Genomic DNA, 18,403 nt, shown 5'->3' with positions numbered 1-18,403 from the left:
AACCAGCCGCCGCCTCTGCAAGGCTTCGTCCGCGGGGGACGCTGGTGAGCTGGTCTGCGCAGCTCACGCGCCGCGCGCGCGCGAGCGAAAACAACGCCGCCGTGTGTCGCGACTCGCGACGAGCCGACGACGGCGACTACAACGCCCAGGCGACCAGCGGCGCGGTGACGGGCCACTCATAAACGCGAGCGTCGTGAGTGGGTCGACGTCGACCCGACTCCCTGGCACGAATCTCGAGGCGGTCGCGCGCGTGGGCCCCGCGAATCTCGTTCCTACTCCTCTCCTCTCCTCTCCGTCTCGCTTGGCCCTCCGTGGTGACACGAGCCGTGGCCACCTGAAAAACACACTCCGCCCGCGCCGCACCTCCTCGTTGATGGATTTCAGCGTCCGAGCTCGCATCCAGAGTCCGCACCGGTCGGCCGCCCACTTCGTCGCCGGCGAGGGGGGACGCCGCCGCCCGGCAACGTCCAGGGTATCCTTCCGCCCCATGGCGTCGGCCGCTTCCGTGGAGGAGCCTGCCGCTGCTGCGGCGGCGGCGGCTGAGACGAAGAGGGGACCGAGCGGCGCCTCCTTCATCCGGGAACACCTCAGGAGTCTCGCCCCGTACCAGCCCATCCTGCCCTTCGAGGTAGGAGCAGCACTCTTTCCCACTGGTGGTTGAGTTTGTGGAGAACGCTGCACCGTTTCCCGTGCCGCGCGAGGTGTTTGTGGAAATGCCCCCGAGGCCCCCGAGGCTGTTTGGTTCTTTATTGTGAAAGACAGCAGTAAAGCTTAGATTACTGAGCTTATATAGGAGTAGTATTACCAAGCTTACTGTTGGTTTTGTGATGCGCCACTTTCATAGTGGTTTTGCTGTTATCTGAAATTTAGAACTCTCCTTGCTAGGTGTTGTCCGCTCGGCTTGGGCGTAAACCAGAGGATATAATCAAGTTGGATGCAAATGAAAATCCATATGGTCCACCTCCGGAGGTGAGTTTCTTGTAATACCCAAACAAGAGTAGCATCTACCTCTAATACTTGAAACAATACATTCTTAAGAAACAGTAGTTTGACCATGTCAACATGAACCATGTGTTATAAGAAATTAAGAATGAATCCTAATAATTCAAATTCAAAATAGTACTAGCATATTATAAATCAATTCAAAGTGGCATATTAGAAACACTAGCTATCTTTGAACTTCCAACAGAAAATTTAACAGATCTTTGTATGAGCATACGAAGGGCTGGATTCTCATTGTACATAATTTATACCTTCTCTCCATCTAATGCATATCTCTTTTATACAGGTAGCTAAAGCATTAGGAAATTTGAAGTTTCCCTATGTGTACCCTGATCCTGAAAGCCGTCAGTTGCGTGCTGCTCTTGCTGAAGATTCTGGTCTTGAATCTGAGTACATACTTGCTGGATGTGGTGCAGATGAATTAATTGATTTAATAATGAGGTTAGCATGTAGCTTGTTTTATACCTGCTTTTTGCACGAGATTTTTGTATCCGAGTTGAGTAATAGCCTAGTTTTTTTTTAATAAAAAAGTAATAGCCTAGTTTGAATGGTGAAAATGCAGATGTGTACTCGAACCAGGTGACAAAATTGTTGATTGCCCTCCAACTTTTACGATGTATGAGTTTGATGCGTCAGTCAATGGTGCACTTGTGATCAAGGGTAGGTAGTTCTTTCTTGAGCTGTACTTCTATTTACTGAGCCTTCTGTAATGTCTTAATTCGGTGTTCACTTCTTATACTGTTTGACATGCCAGTTACCACCCTCTAATGTAATCCTGATTTGAACTCTTATGTAGTACCGAGACTTCCTGATTTTTCTCTAGACGTTGCACAGATTGTCAAAGTGGTTGAACAGGAAAAGCCAAAATGCATATTTCTGACATCTCCGAACAACCCAGATGGCAGGTACACCTTTCTCATGCAAGAATGGGGCTGTTTTGGTTGTATGTTGTCCAGATTCTGTATCTTAGTATTTCGCTGAGTTACCTCAATTCTATTTTTCAGCATAATCAATGATGAGGATCTTTTAAAGATCCTTGATCTTCCAATACTTGTAGTGCTGGATGAAGCATATATTGAGTTTTCGAGTCTTCAAACAAGGATGTCATGGGTTAAGAAGCATGATAATTTGATTGTTCTTCGGACATTTAGCAAACGAGCAGGTCTGTAGTTTCTGTTTGCCTTTTTCTTCTCTGGTCTGCACCGGGCTATATCCTCTGAAGAATCCAAAAACCTCACCTGTTTTCTCATAGTACTGCATGGAAATCACTGATCTGTACTAGAATTTCTATTTTTCGTTAGATAATTTTTTTTTAGTGCTGCTGCATTATTATGTGATGTCCAGACATTGCTAAGGGAGCATTTAATAAAATAATCAATTCTTCTTATGTTGCCAACTCATTTTACTGAATCATGCTAATTTTTAGTAGTTACTAGCATGGCTTTGTCTAGCTGATTCATTGAAGGCATTTTTGCCACACAATTATGAACCAAAAATGACACCTCATTACAAATTATTGATACTGCAGGTTTAGCTGGACTTCGTGTGGGTTACGGAGCATTTCCTCTAAGCATAATCGAGTATTTATGGAGGGCTAAGCAGCCCTATAATGTTTCTGTAGCAGCAGAAGTTTCAGCCTGTGCTGCCTTGCAGAACCCGACTTATTTAGAGGTATGTGCTCTGGAAACATATCATAAATAAATTTTTGTTTAGTAATTTGGCATCTGCTAACTTTGTGCTTCTGTTGAACATTTCATTACTGAAGGAAGTGAAAAATCTGCTACTACAAGAGAGGGACAGGCTGTACGATCTTCTCAAAGAAATACCATTCCTAAAACCATTTCCCAGCCACTCTAACTTTATTCTCTGCGAGGTCACATCAGGCAAAGATGCAAAGAAAATAAAGGTTTGCACTGCTTGTTAGTACTCCCTCCATTTCTTTTTGTTTGAAGTTGGTTAGTTCGAAATTGAACTAACCAACATCATACGTTTACAGAGGTAGTATATGTTACTCCCTTCGTCCCAGAATAGAAACATTTTTAGCATAGTGTCAAGTCAACCATTCTTAATTTTGACTATTAATAGCAAAAAAATAAAAAAAGATCAATAATGTAAAATTGATGTTGCTAGATTTATCATTGATCAAACTATCATAATATGTAACCCTTTTTATATTTAAAACATTTTATTTTTATAGATATTATTGGTTAAAGTAGCATCTCGAAGACTGTGTCGAGATCCAAAAATGCTTATATTTTGTGATGGAGTACAAGTTTCTGCTGTATTTTGTTGTGGTACAATGTAATAACTGCTTCTGTTGTTATATTCTTAGGTGGTAAAATGTCAACCTGGAAGTCAAAATATAGTTATTGTGTCTAAGACCATTACTATTCATACTTTGAAAGGAAATGCTGATGATTTAGTTTCAACAATATAATGCCTGCAGCATCATTCACATAATTTTGTTCAAAAACAATTTTCAGGAAGACCTTGCGAAGATGGGAGTAATGATCCGCCACTATGACAAGAAGGAACTAAAGGGATATATTCGTATTTCAGTGGGCAAGCCAGAGCATACCGATGCACTAATGAAAGGCCTGAAAGCACTTCAACTGTGATCATCCCATCTGTTTGACGGAAGCACTGAAGCACTTGCCCGCGGTAGTGCACTAGATGCAGTCTCTCAATGGAGGTTGCATCAATCTAACACAAATAAGGTGCATCCTCTAGGGTCGATTATGTCTCAATAATACACTCTTCTGTTTTGACCAGTGGCGTTTTGTCCAGCATTTTTGTGTTGGTCGACTTGGGTTTCTTCTCAAGGTGATTGTTCGAAGCAAGAATTTGTACTGCCGTGCCCTGATTGGAATAAATATGAGCGTAAAAGTATGGCAAGTCTACTGGCTAGATTGTTTATGCACCTTTTTTTAAAAAAATAAAAATAAAAATCTTCAGACATTGCAAATCCCATGTGACATCACAAATATGGAGAGTCATGTTCAATTATAATTTTTCAGTGAGGAATTGAAGCACATACTCCCTCCTTCCGAAAATGTTTGACGCTGTTGACTTTACTAAAAATGTTTGACCGTTCGTCTTATTAAAAAAAATTAAGTAATTATTAATTCTTTTCCTATCATTTGATTTATTGTTAAATATACTTTTATGTATGTATATGTATATATATATATATATATATATATATATATATATATATATATATATATATATATATATATATATATATATATATATATATATATATATATATATTTACACATTTCACACAAGTTTACATTTCACAAAAGTTTTTGAATAAGACGAACAATCAAGCATGTTTAAAAAAGTCAATAGGGTCAAACATTTAGGGGAGGAGGGAATATTAAGCTATTGCCATTATGGTTCGCAACCCGGTAGGCCTGAAAAGGGAGCATCACCGCATCTGATTATCCTTTTCGTGTCCTAGCGAATAGCGAGGCTAAACGCCATCAAAAGGCACAAGTTCTTTCCATGTGAGCAGAAGAAAAAAGTTCGATGCGGCACAACATTTGCCCATACAACACCACAAGCAAAGCAAAGAACCTCCCGGAGGGCTTCATCTAAAGCTTCTTCCATCGCCTTCGGTGCAGGCGCACCAGGAGTTCGGCAGTTAACAATTAATATCGAATCCCTTATATAACAATTAATATGTTTAATTTGAAAAAAATAAGGGCAATATCATAAAGTTAGAAAAATAGGAGTAAAATCTCTGCTAAAGTTGAAAACATGGATAAAACATAACCACCACAAATATTTCATAGCTATATTGCATTTTTGAAACACAAGAACTAAATGCAATTACAATACAAATATTCTTAAACATGAGGGTCCACATGACTAAAACCATTGTCGAGGACATACCTCTTTAATACGGGTGAGGGTCCTCTACCATAATGTCACAACTGGTATATGGGTCCCACCCTCCTATTGTCCACACGTCAGTGTCTATAATGGTAGTGCCATTATAGTAGAGGATGTGAATCCCCTTACTACATAACGATTTCAATGGGTCAAAACAACCATAATGACGAAACTGTTCGCACATTGTGATTCCTTGTGCATTAGCTCCGCACACTAGGTTACTTTGATGAGAACTATGTTCGCACAATGTGATTTCAAATGTTCTTTTGTGTTGGTGTCTGTTTTATCTTATGCCTAATCCTGTTTCGCCCTTTTGTATGAGATTGAGAGGTTTGCTGCTTTCATCTAGTTGTTTTCACCTGTTGGTGTCATATTGTGTTTCCTTTGTAAAAATGGATAACCCCCATATCATGACTCTTCCGTATGTGGCTTTCAAAAAAAAGCCGGGCCGTGAGGCCTTCTCTCTAAAAATACAATGTGATTTCAAGCTACATTATAAGCCAAAGCTTTTATACCTCTAATATGATACGTATATATACCTTTAATAATCTCGGATACAAAATAAATGTACCAGGCCACACATCATGTATTGTAAATACGATAAGTAGAATACCACAGCTATCAAAATTTGTAGGTTGCAGGTTAGTACAAATGATGCATTCCCCGACATTCCATACTTGCTCGTCATGCAGCTTCGTCGAAAAGCCTCCATGGAAATCTCCTCCAAATCTTCGCAAAAGCTTTGCCACTGTGCCTCCATGGAACTGCAAACCTGCGATAGTAGTACAACAAATGCATAATTTATCCACTTCAAGCCCTGGGAAAAATCCCATATTACAAAAGGGTCCCTCCCTTCTTTTCGATGCACATACCGCGGCTTCCCCTCCTCCTCAAGATCGCCGCCGCGACCGCCGCCGGCGCGTTGGCGCTCATTGTCGCGGCGGGGCTCCGGCGGGATGACGCCGTCGCCTCCCTCCGGCGGGAGATACGCGACGCCGTCGCCGCCCTCGTGGCGAGCAACGAGGACGGCGTCGTCGAGGGGGAGGGCGAAGGCGAGGACGCCGCCGAGGCCCCGGCGCCGTCCGTGCTGATCACGGGGTTCCGCGCCCACGGGAAGAGCTCGCTGGTGAACACGGCGTGCCGCGCGCTCGCGGCCGAGGAAGGCCCGCTGCTGCTGCGCGCGGAGGCGTCGCCGCCGGGCGGCGGGTCCGACGGCACGCGGAAGCGGCGGAGGGTGAAGGCGGCGGTGGCCGGGGATAGCGGTGACGCGGGGACGGACGAAGCCGTGGTGGAGCTTCTGGACGCGCCTCCGCTCCCCGAGGCGACGAGGGCCACGAGGGCTGACATCGATGCGGCGATCAGCGGGGGGAACCCGGAGTGCGTGGTGCTGGCGCTGCGCTGCGACGCGCCCGCGAAGGAGCGGAACGCCGCCGTGAAGCGCCTGCCGGAGATCTCCGCCGCCGTGAGGGCGAAAGGTTAGTCTGCTCGGCTTCAAGAAGGTTCTAGAACTCGGCAACTTAGCAACAGTAGCATTGAAGCATTATTCTCAATATCTCATTTACTATGTTAGTAGTATTCCTTTTGCGCGTTTGCGAAAAAAAAAACTATGTTAGTAGTATAATTTTTCGTAGATATCTCGGATGCTTAGACAATGCTATATTGCTATGTCCTTAGAAGAAAGAAGATGATGCGATTTCGCATCGTCCAATGTAGGATAGTTGTGAATTGTGATTGCTTAAAGAAATAGATGCAATTTTCTACCATGTAGGTAAAAGGCAAGGGATGGTAATTTCTGCAGGTTTGGTTTGTGGACACTTGATGGTTAACTAGATTGTCAGTTTTGAATAGTTTTCTGATAGAGATTTGCTATCATTTGGACTGGTCCCCTGGTGTCATGTTGTCATCTTTATGTTCAGGTGTGACCGTCAGCAGTTACCAAATATTGACTGTTTGATGGAGCTTTTTGTGTTATTAATACACGAGCACAGATGCTGTGCTGATATATGCTAATATGCATATTTTTCGAAACCATGAACCAGCCTGAATATTTTGTCTATAATGTCCTGAAAGATAACCCTTTCTGATCCAAACTTGTGTAGTTGTGTTAGAATCAGGGTATTGCAAATGTTCATGGAGATTCCTTTGTTTCTCTCTTTCTTCCACATCTATGAAGACCTTGCTATTACCATATTTTACTCAGCATATGTTAGCAAAGATGAATATATTTGTTGACGAGCACTTGTTAACAGGTCTGAATTTGATTGTTGTATTGACTTTCAAGAAGGCCATGAGATCAGCAAGACAAGCTGAAGAGCTCATACGAGAGGTTTCATTCAGGGCGAGAACAGATTGTGTCTACTTCATCGAGAACTACACCTGGAACAATAATGGTCCCAACCTTCGCCATCCTCCTGTCATCAAGAACGACTTTGAGACACATTTCACGGTTCTGACAATCATTCGACAGTGCCTTGAGTTCATCAAATTAAATAGGAGTCAATCCAAGCGGGAGGAAAATGGTGAGAAGGGTAATTCAGGAGATGTTAAAGGTACACTGGAAAAAGTCTTAACAGCAAATGCTAAATCTTCAGGAGAACTTAGCGTTAAACCTGCACTGGAAAAAGTCTTAACGGCAAATGCTAAATCTTCAGGAGAACTGAGCGTTAAACCTGCAGATGTCAAACCTGTTCTGACTGTTCAATGATTATTACTGAAATGTCAGAGCAATTCGTGCGCACACTCAATCATCACACATTTGCACAGGTATGACTTACTGCAGTACTTTGTATGCGTTGTATGAGGTAGTTTGCTACACTGCACAATATGTATGTTCATTCATTCATCCGTTCTGTATGATGTTATATAGGTCTTTTTATTTGGGTGTGTGGCACATAACTGATTTGTTGGTATTGCCATCATCTAGAGACATAATTAAAGAAAGTGCCTAGAAAAAAGCAAAGTGGAAAGCCTCTTGCTATATATCATCGCTGTTTAACATCACTCCATACAACTCTAACTCACCAATATTATATGATAGCATTACATAGGATAACTTTATACATTATAGTCAATTCCACTATAATCAAGTCCCAAGATATACTTATAAATATATAGAGATTTGGACGAAACATGAATAAACCATCAATGTTGGCTCTGCCTTATTCTCTTCAACCGATCAGTTCAGCCTTCAGAAATCCAGGCACCAACAGTAGTAATCTGAACCCGAGAGTGCCAGGAGTTCTTCTGGGCTCATCCTCTCTAGCTCCCTCTGCCTCCAGGCTGGGTAGTTGTTCTGCGTCTCACCTGAACCGGAGGCGTAGTCTCTCGGGTGGGCTTGCGATCTCATCCTAATGTACAGCCTCATCGCTGCCACGCAATCTTCATAGGGATCCTGAATGCCAGTGTGGATATCATACCTGCAATAGGGATTCAAGGATAGTATCTTCAACATTAATAATGCAAGGTCTAAGAGTCTATAGAGATTGTACAGCTGACTTAGCAAGTTTGCATACCCAAGATATGCCTGTGTAAGGTACTTTAGGGAGTTGCTCAGCTTGCTAGTTTTCATCAGTGGTGGGTACTTTGCAGTATCCCTGAAAAAAATGCAGAGATAAATTGTGTCAGCAAGGGAGAAACTGGCAAGGTCTAATTTGCAGCAAATTAATTTGCCTTGTGCTGCTGACCTGATCATGAATGCCGGGTACTCCAGTCCCAGGCGCTCAAGTTCATGCTCCAGGCCATGGCCAACGAGGATCCTTGCCCTCCCAGAGCTCCTCGGCCGTATCTTCCATAGTGGCTCACCGTTGCACAGGATGTCCTGGATCCTCCTCTGCACAAGCTTCAGTGGCATTGCGTCCCTCAAGTACTCTGGCCTTATCCCAGTCATTTCATACCTGAACAGAAACATCATAAATCATCCCCTCATTCATCATCTCATAAAACTATCCATCGATCTATGCCTTTAATTTCTACTGCTAGTTTCTATAGCAGTATGTTTATTGCTCGGTTTTCCATTATGTCTTTTCTGCTTTTCTGGTCCGATAGATCTACACATGCGAACAATGACAGCTAAAAATTGTACTACTAGCTAACACTCAGAAACATCATCAGTAATAAAATAATGGATCATCTCCTATATATTTTACCTGTAGTTTGTGACGGTCGTGGTGGGTTTCACATAGGTCTGGAAGATGACGTTCTCGTCCTCTCCGATCAGGCACACCCTCGCGCAGATGTCGAGCGAGCCATCGCTTCCTCCTCCGACCATCTTACACGCCATGGCCACCGCACGGCCTCCGTAGCTACCCCTGGGCATCTGCATGCAAACGCAAGAAAACCACGGCAAATTCAGCAACAAGCCTTGCAAACTAGCATGCGCAGTGTAACTGAGGTGAGAGGGGATTACATACCGGGGCGGCGCGGGTGAACTGGCAGGTGGAGGCGCGGTGGTATCTGACGGCGGCGGCGCTGTCGAAGAGGTTGAGGCAGATGCTGCAGCCGCGGGCCGCGAACACGCGCGCGCACTCCACCTTGGGCAGCGGCCCTGCATGCGCACAGCGTACGCGAGAAACCGTCAGATACCACGCGAAAACTCAACAAAAACTAGCTCGTTGCATCAACCGAGCAAATTAAAAACGGCTACTTGTGTACTCACCGATGAGGTGCTCGCGGAGGGACTCGAGGGAGCGGCAGTGCTTGGCGCAGACGCCGCAGCGGGGCTCGTGGGCGGAGTGGAACGACACCTTCATGTGCTCCACCAGGTGCTCCATCCGGTTGTACTGCCTGTAGCACGCCGCGCATTTGTTCCTGCGAGATCATCATTTTCATTCATCGATTGAGTTCGATCGCGTCTTTAGAATATCGCGAGCGAGGCACTATGCACGCATTTATGAAATTCTGATTCTTTGCACCGGCAATAGGGGATAAGAAAGTTGAAAAGGTACTCATTCATTCGTGCGCAGAATATGTAGTATCATATATACATGCATATTCAAGGTATTGAATGGAACTAGCTAGGACAAGAAAAAAAAGGGTCCTATATATCTAGCTCGATGTTTAGAGCACGAGAAGAACGTACTATCATGCATGATTAAAGCTTGATTAATTAGCTAGTTCATCACACACCATTCTTGCATGCTCAGCTCATCTTGCAATACTACTGTAGTAATGGCATTCAGTTTGTGACCATCTTACCTCAGGGTCTCCGAGGACTCCCTCCTGCTGTCCATCATATATAGCACTACTACAACTCCTGCTGATCGAGAATTAAGGTTTCTGTCTCTAGTTGCTCTTACTGATCGGTCGACCAAGGTTTCTGATCGATCAGTTGTCTCCCTGAAACCTCGAGGGGCGCTAGTTAGCTAGGTTGGTGAGGACGGTAGGCAACATGGAGAGGCTATTTATAGAGGCAACAAACGTTGAAAGGATGGAAGAACCTTCACGAGGAAGAAGGAATGACCCCTGGGAATCACCGTCTTGTCGTCACTGCTGCATGCATTCTGAGGAATAAGCCTGCAGTTTATCGTAATCTAGCTAGTTTAGTATGGGATATATGCTTCCTAGTATCTAAGGTTCCTTTCTTGATCTGTCTTTACCTTTTCTTAGGGACACACAGACACCTAGGCTCCTTAAGTAGTTGTCACTCCTAAAACACTTTTAACACGTTGTTTGGAGACTTTAGTCAATGACATGTGTTAAACAGTGCAGCATCAAAACCCAGCCTTCAAACCTTCACGTTGGAAATGCTACATTTGGGACAACATGCTAGCTAGCTAGTGCAAGTGTGTGTAACTCATCAAGGTAAAGCACATATATTTACATTCTGTTGATCGAAAATCGGGGGCAAAGGTAGAAAAGATCTGAAAAATTAACCGCGCAGAATTTTATCTCCCCATCGGTCGAAAGCGGGAAATTCTGGCTGTCGCTACAACGTACTCGTTCACATTCTTTCAACAACGATATGTAAATTCAGACGCCGATTTTTTCTTTTCCCCGGCCTCTAGTCATCAAGTGTCGACTCGATCGGTCAAGCGACTCATGAAAAATATATAATCTAGGTTCGCTGTTCTGAATCTTGTAAAGACCAAGTTGCGTGACGGCGAGATCAGTTTTCGATCGATCCGCCAAGGTGATCACATCAGGCTGCAGTGTATACGTCGAGTCCGCTTGCAAGCAACGCTGGTCACCTCATCTGTCGATCGGCTATACGTCGATGAGAAGAGGAGGAGCGAGCTGGCCCGTACGTGTGCAACTGTGCATGGAGAAGGAGAGGAAAGCACAGTGGCATTGACCGTGTGCATCAGGTGCAGCTGAGAGGAGTGGCCTTTAATTTGCCCTAACTAATGGAGTAGCAGCAACCAGCAGCTAGCTAGATTGTTCTGTGCTGTGCTGCTGTGGTTTTGATCGATGGATGGATCTGTATAGGTTGGGTTGGTCATGGGGAGGGAAAAGGTAGATATTCCCGGTCAAAAAGATGGCCGTGGAAAGGGGCCGGGGTGGGGGGAATGAGATGAGCGGGCGACGGCGACGGATCTCCGGGAAAGAGAGATAGGCGACGAGGAGCGAGGGCTCCATCTCTCGTTTCTCTCCGTCGCGGATTGGTGGCGCGCGGGGCGAGGTGGGCCGAGGAGCTAAGCCCCGGCCCGCCCGAAATTCCACCGATCGAGAGAGAGAGAGAGAGAAGCCGCGCTAGTCAAAGGAAGCTCCCGTGACGGAGACGGGGCCGGATTCCCTGCCCCCCGCACGGGCCGTCGCGCGCCTGTGCATGGTCGGTCGGTCGATCGCTCGCCCGCGCGACGTCGACCGCGACCCGCGCGCTGCGGTATCGGAAAATCTCCTGCTGCATGCTTTTCACTGCAATCATAGGAGGGAGGAAGGTAGATAGCCCAGCCCGGCCAGCGCCTATTCTTGCAGCTGATTGATCACCATGCAGCGCAGTTCTTCTCTTCTTACGTATATACTACATCCGTCCTAAAATATTACTACCTATAATAGCGCCATGTTTAGATACAAAGTTTTTCTTCAAACTTCCAACTTTTTCATCACATCAAAACTTTTCTACAGATACAAACTTTCAACTTTTCCATCACATCGTTCCAATTTCAACTAAACTTCCAATTTCGACGTGAACTAAACACTCCCTAGGTAATAAATTAAATAACAAATTAATCTGGACTCACTTTGTCTAAATTCTCGTATTGGAATTTATTACATGCCAGATATATATGAGAACATTTTCGGAGGGGGAAAGTATCTCTCATGTCGTTGATGCTTCTCTTCCGGCTAGCTCCACAAGGTGGTGGGCTAGATGACCTGGGTTCGAAGCCTCTCCCCTTCTAATGATTTGATATTAGTTCCTTCCCTAATATTCGCGTCTTTTGTTGATGCTTCTCTTGTTTGTCCCACGGATGCTTAATTTACCGAGTTATTTGCAGCTCCATTTCGATAAGTTTGGACTTAATTAACTTGTGATATATTCTCTCATGGCAAAAGGAACACATTTTAGATTCTCCATGTCCTAAATCCTCTACCCCGCCATCCACAATCTGGCATGTGGCTCGCATCTGTGCATCAGACGGCTATACTTACAATGACATATAAATTTTATGAGTTTTTTTATTAAAAAATATATATCTAAAATAGTTTTGAAAGTAGACACCACGTTCATTGTAAAGGTTAGAAATTTCAACATTAACCAGAGAAAAAAAGTTTACGTAAGAATACAATTTTGAAATAACTGAAAATTAAAATAAAAAAGAAATATCGAAATAATATTCAATATGTATAACACAATACGAGATTAGTTGCAATTTAATATAAAAAATATAACTTAGACATTACAAAAATATAAATAATAGTCCAAGTAGGAATACAACTTAGAAATAACTAAAATCCAGAATAAAAAAGAATATTAAAAGAAGAGACCATATGGAACACATCACAAGATTAATTAAAATTCGAAACAACAAATAAAATAAATTCTAAAATTAGAAAAATAGATATTTTAAATAGGAATACAATTTAAAAATAACCAAAATTTGAAATAAAAAAGAAATATTGAAAAACAATCCATGTAGAACCCAACACAAGATTAACTAAAGTTTAAAACAAATACAAATATAAAATTAGAAAATAGAAAAATAAAAATAAGAGTTCAAGTAGCAAAACAATTTAAAAATAACAAAAAAATCAAAATAAAACAAGAAATATTGAAACATAGTCTATTTTAGAACACAACGATGGCAAATAATGACAAAGAGATGAATAACATACAAGATGTAAAGGGGTAGAATGATGGCGGTTGATGGGAAATCTAAAAACTATAAAACAACACCTCAATGATGATTGGGTATGATTTTAAGAATCTCAATAATGGTTAAGAGGAGGGATAGTGGCAGGCCATGAAGAGTAGTGTCATGGTGGTTGACAGGACCTCTAGAAAGTTGAAAAAGGGACCCAACGATAATCACATTCAATTTTTAAAATTCCAACAATAAACAAGATGAGAGCGGGCATGGTTATAAAGGAGTATAGTTATGAAATTTGTCGGGTACTCTAAGAACTTAAAAATGAGAACCTGATGAGACTGATTTTTAAAGGTTCCAAATAGAATGAATAGAAGTCATGGCAGATTGAGCAAGAAAATAAAGCTGGCAAAAGAGTAAGGGGGTGACCGATGGTGTGACTTTTAAAAACTATAAAATTGAATACCCGATGATGATAATATTCGTTTTTAAAAATCTTAAGACAACAAGATGACTATTTAGCAAATTTTAAAGAAAATCATATGTAAAATTTTATATTATTTTGAATGGGTGCGCCATGCAATTGCGTGGACCACCCAACTAGTTTTTTAGTTACAATGTTATATTTGTCAGGAACATATCTTGTATGCACAAACTTCATGTGCACACCCCATGCATACCATGTCAAAAAAAAAATCTAGAAAAAAAATCGTGCATATACTTTCAATAGTGTTACACCTATGTGTAAAATCTTAATATCAAATTCATTATATTTTAGCGGTATAAAAAAAATCTGAAAGTATTTTTTGTTGCTATTTATGTAGAATGAATTCGAAGGTGGGACTTTACACGTAAATGTAATATTACTGAAGTACATGTATAATTTTTAATACATTTTTTAGTGATAATTGTTAGTTAGTATGCACGATGTATACACGTGAAAGTTTGTGTGCATAAGATACACCATATATGTCACTATATAAATTTTATCTGCAACCTCTAGCATTCACTAAAGGAGATGTACATTAATCCCATGTGGATGAAGTATAATAACTGCGTAAATATTCCTTCCGTTTTAGATCACTTTTCACTATAGAATTTAAAGTTTTTATCAAATACTTGCCATCCTCACATTACAAAGTGAGACGATCTTTCATCTCCTCAATTCATCGATAGCTTTGGGAAACGATTAATGGAACATAGTTAATAAGGTAACGATGTATAGGTGCGGAATTTGCTAGAAAAATAAGAATAATCTGAAATGGAGGGATTAGAATATATAGTTTTGACTTAAAGTTAAAAAAAAAGAGAGATACCATAATGCTACAATTTTGACTTTTACAGGCGCTAGCCAGTGCATTTTTCTAAAACTCACCTTTTTAATTGAATACATTTTTTACTTAAAGTAAAGAAAGCCACAACTGCACATTTTTTTATGTACTAGCTTGTTCTCTGGTACATTAGATAAGTTGAACCGACAACTGTTGTAATTTCGCCAATGCACTCGTGAACACTGAAACACACACACACACACACACACACACACACACACACACACACACACACACACACACATACATACATACATACATACATATATATATATATATATACATATATATATATACATATATATACATATACATATATATACATATATATACATATATATATATATATATATGTATGTATGTATGTGTACATACATACACATATACATACATATATATATATATACATACATATATATATACATATACATATATACATACATATGTATATACATATATCCTAAACAATGTATCATATTTAGTACTAGGTTAATTAGTTTATTTTGTAATGGAAGGAGCAAGGATGAGTGCTAGGCATTTTATAGTTCATATACCACTAAGAAAACAATAAAAGGGCAAACAAATATACGTTAATATTGACCGAAATATAGTAAAGTATAACCCTACAATCGGAGTCACTGTAAGAACACATACGAACTCGATAGCTATATAAAAATGTGGTGAGATTTTAGTCTTCATGGTAACGCCTCCAATAAGAACATTATATTTATTGCAAAATCCAAGATCAAGAGATTTCTCCCCAAATCTCAAATATCATTCTTCACGGAAATGTTTTTAGAAATAGAACGCCGTTCAAGTTGACGTCATTGCCGAAACTAACTAACAAATGTCAATAGTAGCAAATGACTAGATCAATGAAACAACCAATAAAGACCAATCACCGATTACATATCCATCAAGCTACCATATACAATCTTCACTTTTAGTGTGTGTGTTTTGGCTGGGTGCGTCTTAATTATGCAGAGGTCAAAAGTACGCTCAGTGTTTTTTATCATCTTGAGATAATTGGCTGAGTTCAATAAAAACTTTATTTATCTAAAACAAATATGGAGGTCGGATATTAGGGAAAGCTATACCTCCACCATCACTAATCACCACTCTACATGCTACTTTCTTGTAGTCGCATGGTTGTGTACCAATGCTCTTCATGTGGAGGCATCACCACCGATGCCCCAAATAGATGACGTGGTCAAATGAATGATCAGGACCGTATTGATGGATCAGAAAGACACTACCAAGGAGACTCATTTTAAAGACAAGATCTGAACCGACCTATACTGATTTTTCGTCATCTCGGTTCACCATAGTGAAAAAAATGACTACTGGATTTGTGGGTTTCTGAACCTCAGGGCCCAGGCTATGGTTTGGATACCAAGGGTCTAGGTCCGTCTCTAGACACTATTGATGATAAGGCTATGTAGGATTTCTTTTTTCACCACCGCTATGAGGCAGGTGCCGCTGGTGGCAAGGAACCTGCCTCCGGTGACGACAGTCAAGAGTAGAGTGCGACGAGGTGCCGCGAGGTGTTTTTGGTTGTTGTCTTGGTTCTCCATGATGTGCTAGGTTGCTAGCGAGATGAGTAGCTCTCATCTTTGATCCTATAGCTAGATAAATCTTAGAAAAGGGCAAACCAAATCTCCCCTAAGAAACATTTCTTCTTTGAAAACATAAATGAATTATATTGCCTCGCAATTGAAGTGAACTAAAGGACATGCATGAATGTGTTTTATTCCAGAGGCATGGAAAATTTTGTAAAGAAGTATCTAACAGCAAATCTAATGCAAAAATCTAAGTTATACGAAACAGTTGTCGATCTTATCACGTGATCAAGTGCCGGATAATGTAACTGGTGATGCTGTCGTGACTACACGTGTGGGTGACTAGTTGGCATCGTTGTCGAGCGCATATGCAGCTAGCCTCAAATCAGTAATATTCCTCACGGCGGAAAATAGTAATATTCTATATTTTCCATGGAGATATACAAGCTTTGTGCCCCATCTCTCTCTCTCTCTATATATATACATATGTGCTAACTTTGAGAAGATTCCTAGCTCGCAAAAGAAACAGATTCATACTCTAGCAGATATGCCTAGCGTTGAATGGGATTCCCTGCTGCACCTTCGATCTAAAGAGTAAAGAGGTGCTTCAATTCATTCGCTTATCCTGGCTGCCTAGCTATGTCTCTTGCATTCTTGGCTACAGATTTTCAAAGCTATCCTTTTCTTCTTCATCGTCATCTTCTTCCTCCTCCTATCGGAGAATCAATTTTATCGAGATTTAAAGTGAATTGTCCGGTCTTTCACATTATAGATTAATCTTTTTTATAATAAACTAGCTGGTGTAGTGTACACGGTTTACCGCTGGCCTGATATTTAGAGAGATGTTCCTCCAAGTATTTTTCCTGATATTTAGAAAAATTATGAGCGTAATAAGGATCGAACACAAGACCTCACAATTAAAACTATACACCCTTATCACTGTACTATCAAGTGCATCTCTAAATGAGTCATATGAAATTAGCCTAGTTAAATGGTGATATTGACCCTTGATGAGAGTGTGCGCATTTTTTTTCTCTTCTGGCTATAATTCATTGGTTGTATAGATGTTGTTGGTAGGGTCGGGGGGAGATAGGCGCATGGAGCACATGTGTGGGTGACTTTTGGTAGTTGCGAACGAGAAAGGTGGTCAATGAGTATCTGAGAGCAGATCGAAGACGGCCGCTTTGTTCCTTCTGGAGGCCATCATATTCTCTGTGCCTTCTTTTGTCCTCAGCCAAAAGTTTTGCCCGCCAGGATACCCTTGCCTGTAGTTGTAGCATAGTAGCTGAAGGTGAAGGATATATGGATTGTACTAAACACAAAACAGTTTTAAATCACACGAGCCGAGCTTTCGTGGTGTTTGCGATACTTAGAAGTAATAAGAGGTGGAGTAATATGAACGGTTGATCAAGAGAGGGTAAAAGTTACTGTAAATAACAGTGGAGTAATTAACTTATAAAATAACATATTTTATTTTGATTGGATCAAACAATTGGCTGCATTTATCGGCATTGTTTTGTAGAAAAAAAAACTGTTAGTCTTTCGAGGCATTTTGACTCCAATATATTTTGTATCATTCGTTGAGAAAATGTAAATCCACCCGTACAATTTGTCTCCAAATAAATGTTTATCATTTTCTAATATTTGCATGTATTTGTGAAAGGGCATGTAGCCTAATGGTTACAATAATGGTTACAAGAGCCTCAATAGCACCTGAGGTCCTGGGTTCGACTCCCCATGGAGCGAATTTTCCAGGATTTAACGGCGCTGTGTTTTCAGTGGTAGGCGACGTACCCATCGATAGCGAGGCGCCTGTGGTGACTTGTCAATTCTCTAGGATTTGCCGGCCCAGTCTTCAAAGATGCTCATAGTGGTGAGTGCGCGTGCGTTGTGAGTCTTCGAAGATGCTCATAAGGGTAGGGTTTGCGTGTGTGTTCATAGGGGTGAGTGTGCGTGTGTTATAAGGGTCTGCGTTATAATGTGTAATTCTAAAAAAAAAAATATTTGCATGTATTTTTGTGCGGTATCACAAATTTAAATTAAGTTGATATGTGTGTTCCTATATAAAGTAGCGAACGCGGCAACTAAATTAGCCCCTAATTTTTAGCATGCGTACATGCATGCATGATTAAGTTGGAAACAATCGGCGTGCGGAGTATCCAGGCTGCTGCCACGGCGGTGTCGGCGGCCTAGCGGGTCTCCGGGCAGGTTGGTACCACGCGCCGTGACGGCTCCCACGTACGTCAAGGTCAACTCCTCGTCCACCCCCAGCGTCCAGCTGGCACTGCGACCGGGTGATCTCTCACGAGTCATGAGAGGCTGAGAGCGGCCTACCTACGCTCTCGGTGGTATTTGCCGATCGACCGGA

At 41.7% G+C, this 18,403-nt stretch overlaps 2 protein-coding genes and 1 pseudogene across 2 annotated transcripts; 2 read left to right on the top strand and 1 right to left on the bottom strand.

The window, feature by feature from the left end:
• Positions 1 to 305: 305 nt before the first annotated feature.
• Positions 306 to 3,891, top strand: LOC127763699 (histidinol-phosphate aminotransferase, chloroplastic-like). Its single transcript, XM_052288479.1, has 9 exons — positions 306 to 628; positions 886 to 969; positions 1,289 to 1,443; positions 1,565 to 1,662; positions 1,799 to 1,907; positions 2,007 to 2,164; positions 2,531 to 2,673; positions 2,768 to 2,908; positions 3,486 to 3,891. Exons 1-9 carry the CDS (start codon positions 374 to 376, stop codon positions 3,618 to 3,620), a joined length of 1,278 nt encoding a protein of 425 aa, XP_052144439.1. The 5' UTR covers positions 306 to 373; the 3' UTR covers positions 3,621 to 3,891.
• Positions 3,892 to 5,553: 1,662 nt separating this feature from the next.
• On the top strand, positions 5,554 to 7,871 carry LOC127761450 (uncharacterized; annotated as a pseudogene).
• LOC127761451 (RNA exonuclease 4-like) lies at positions 7,832 to 10,257 on the bottom strand. The gene is made up of 7 exons (XM_052285743.1): positions 10,096 to 10,257; positions 9,557 to 9,708; positions 9,312 to 9,445; positions 9,048 to 9,217; positions 8,586 to 8,795; positions 8,415 to 8,495; positions 7,832 to 8,318 (listed from the first exon to the last, which is right to left on the bottom strand). Exons 1-7 carry the CDS (start codon positions 10,131 to 10,133, stop codon positions 8,090 to 8,092), a joined length of 1,014 nt encoding a protein of 337 aa, XP_052141703.1. The 5' UTR covers positions 10,134 to 10,257; the 3' UTR covers positions 7,832 to 8,089.
• Between the last annotated feature and the right edge of the window lie 8,146 nt (positions 10,258 to 18,403).

Source organism: Oryza glaberrima, chromosome 2 (genome assembly GCF_000147395.1).
Source record: "Oryza glaberrima chromosome 2, OglaRS2, whole genome shotgun sequence".
In the NCBI taxonomy this organism is placed as follows: domain Eukaryota; kingdom Viridiplantae; phylum Streptophyta; class Magnoliopsida; order Poales; family Poaceae; genus Oryza; species Oryza glaberrima.
This window is presented reverse-complemented; position numbering and strand designations above follow the sequence as displayed.

Excerpts from the sequence above, each read along its gene's own strand:
- LOC127763699 (XM_052288479.1), top strand. The coding sequence starts at position 374 with ATGGATTTCAGCGTCCGAGCTCGCATCCAGAGTCCGCACCGGTCGGCC. Across the intron at positions 1,663-1,798 it reads TGGTGCACTTGTGATCAAGG|TACCGAGACTTCCTGATTTT; the intron begins GTAGGTAGTTCT and ends ACTCTTATGTAG. Across the intron at positions 1,908-2,006 it reads CCGAACAACCCAGATGGCAG|CATAATCAATGATGAGGATC; the intron begins GTACACCTTTCT and ends TCTATTTTTCAG.
- LOC127761451 (XM_052285743.1), bottom strand. The coding sequence starts at position 10,133 with ATGATGGACAGCAGGAGGGAGTCCTCGGAGACCCTGAG. Across the intron at positions 9,709-10,095 it reads GAGTCCTCGGAGACCCTGAG|GAACAAATGCGCGGCGTGCT; the intron begins GTAAGATGGTCA and ends ATGATCTCGCAG. Across the intron at positions 9,446-9,556 it reads CCTCCGCGAGCACCTCATCG|GGCCGCTGCCCAAGGTGGAG; the intron begins GTGAGTACACAA and ends GTGCGCATGCAG.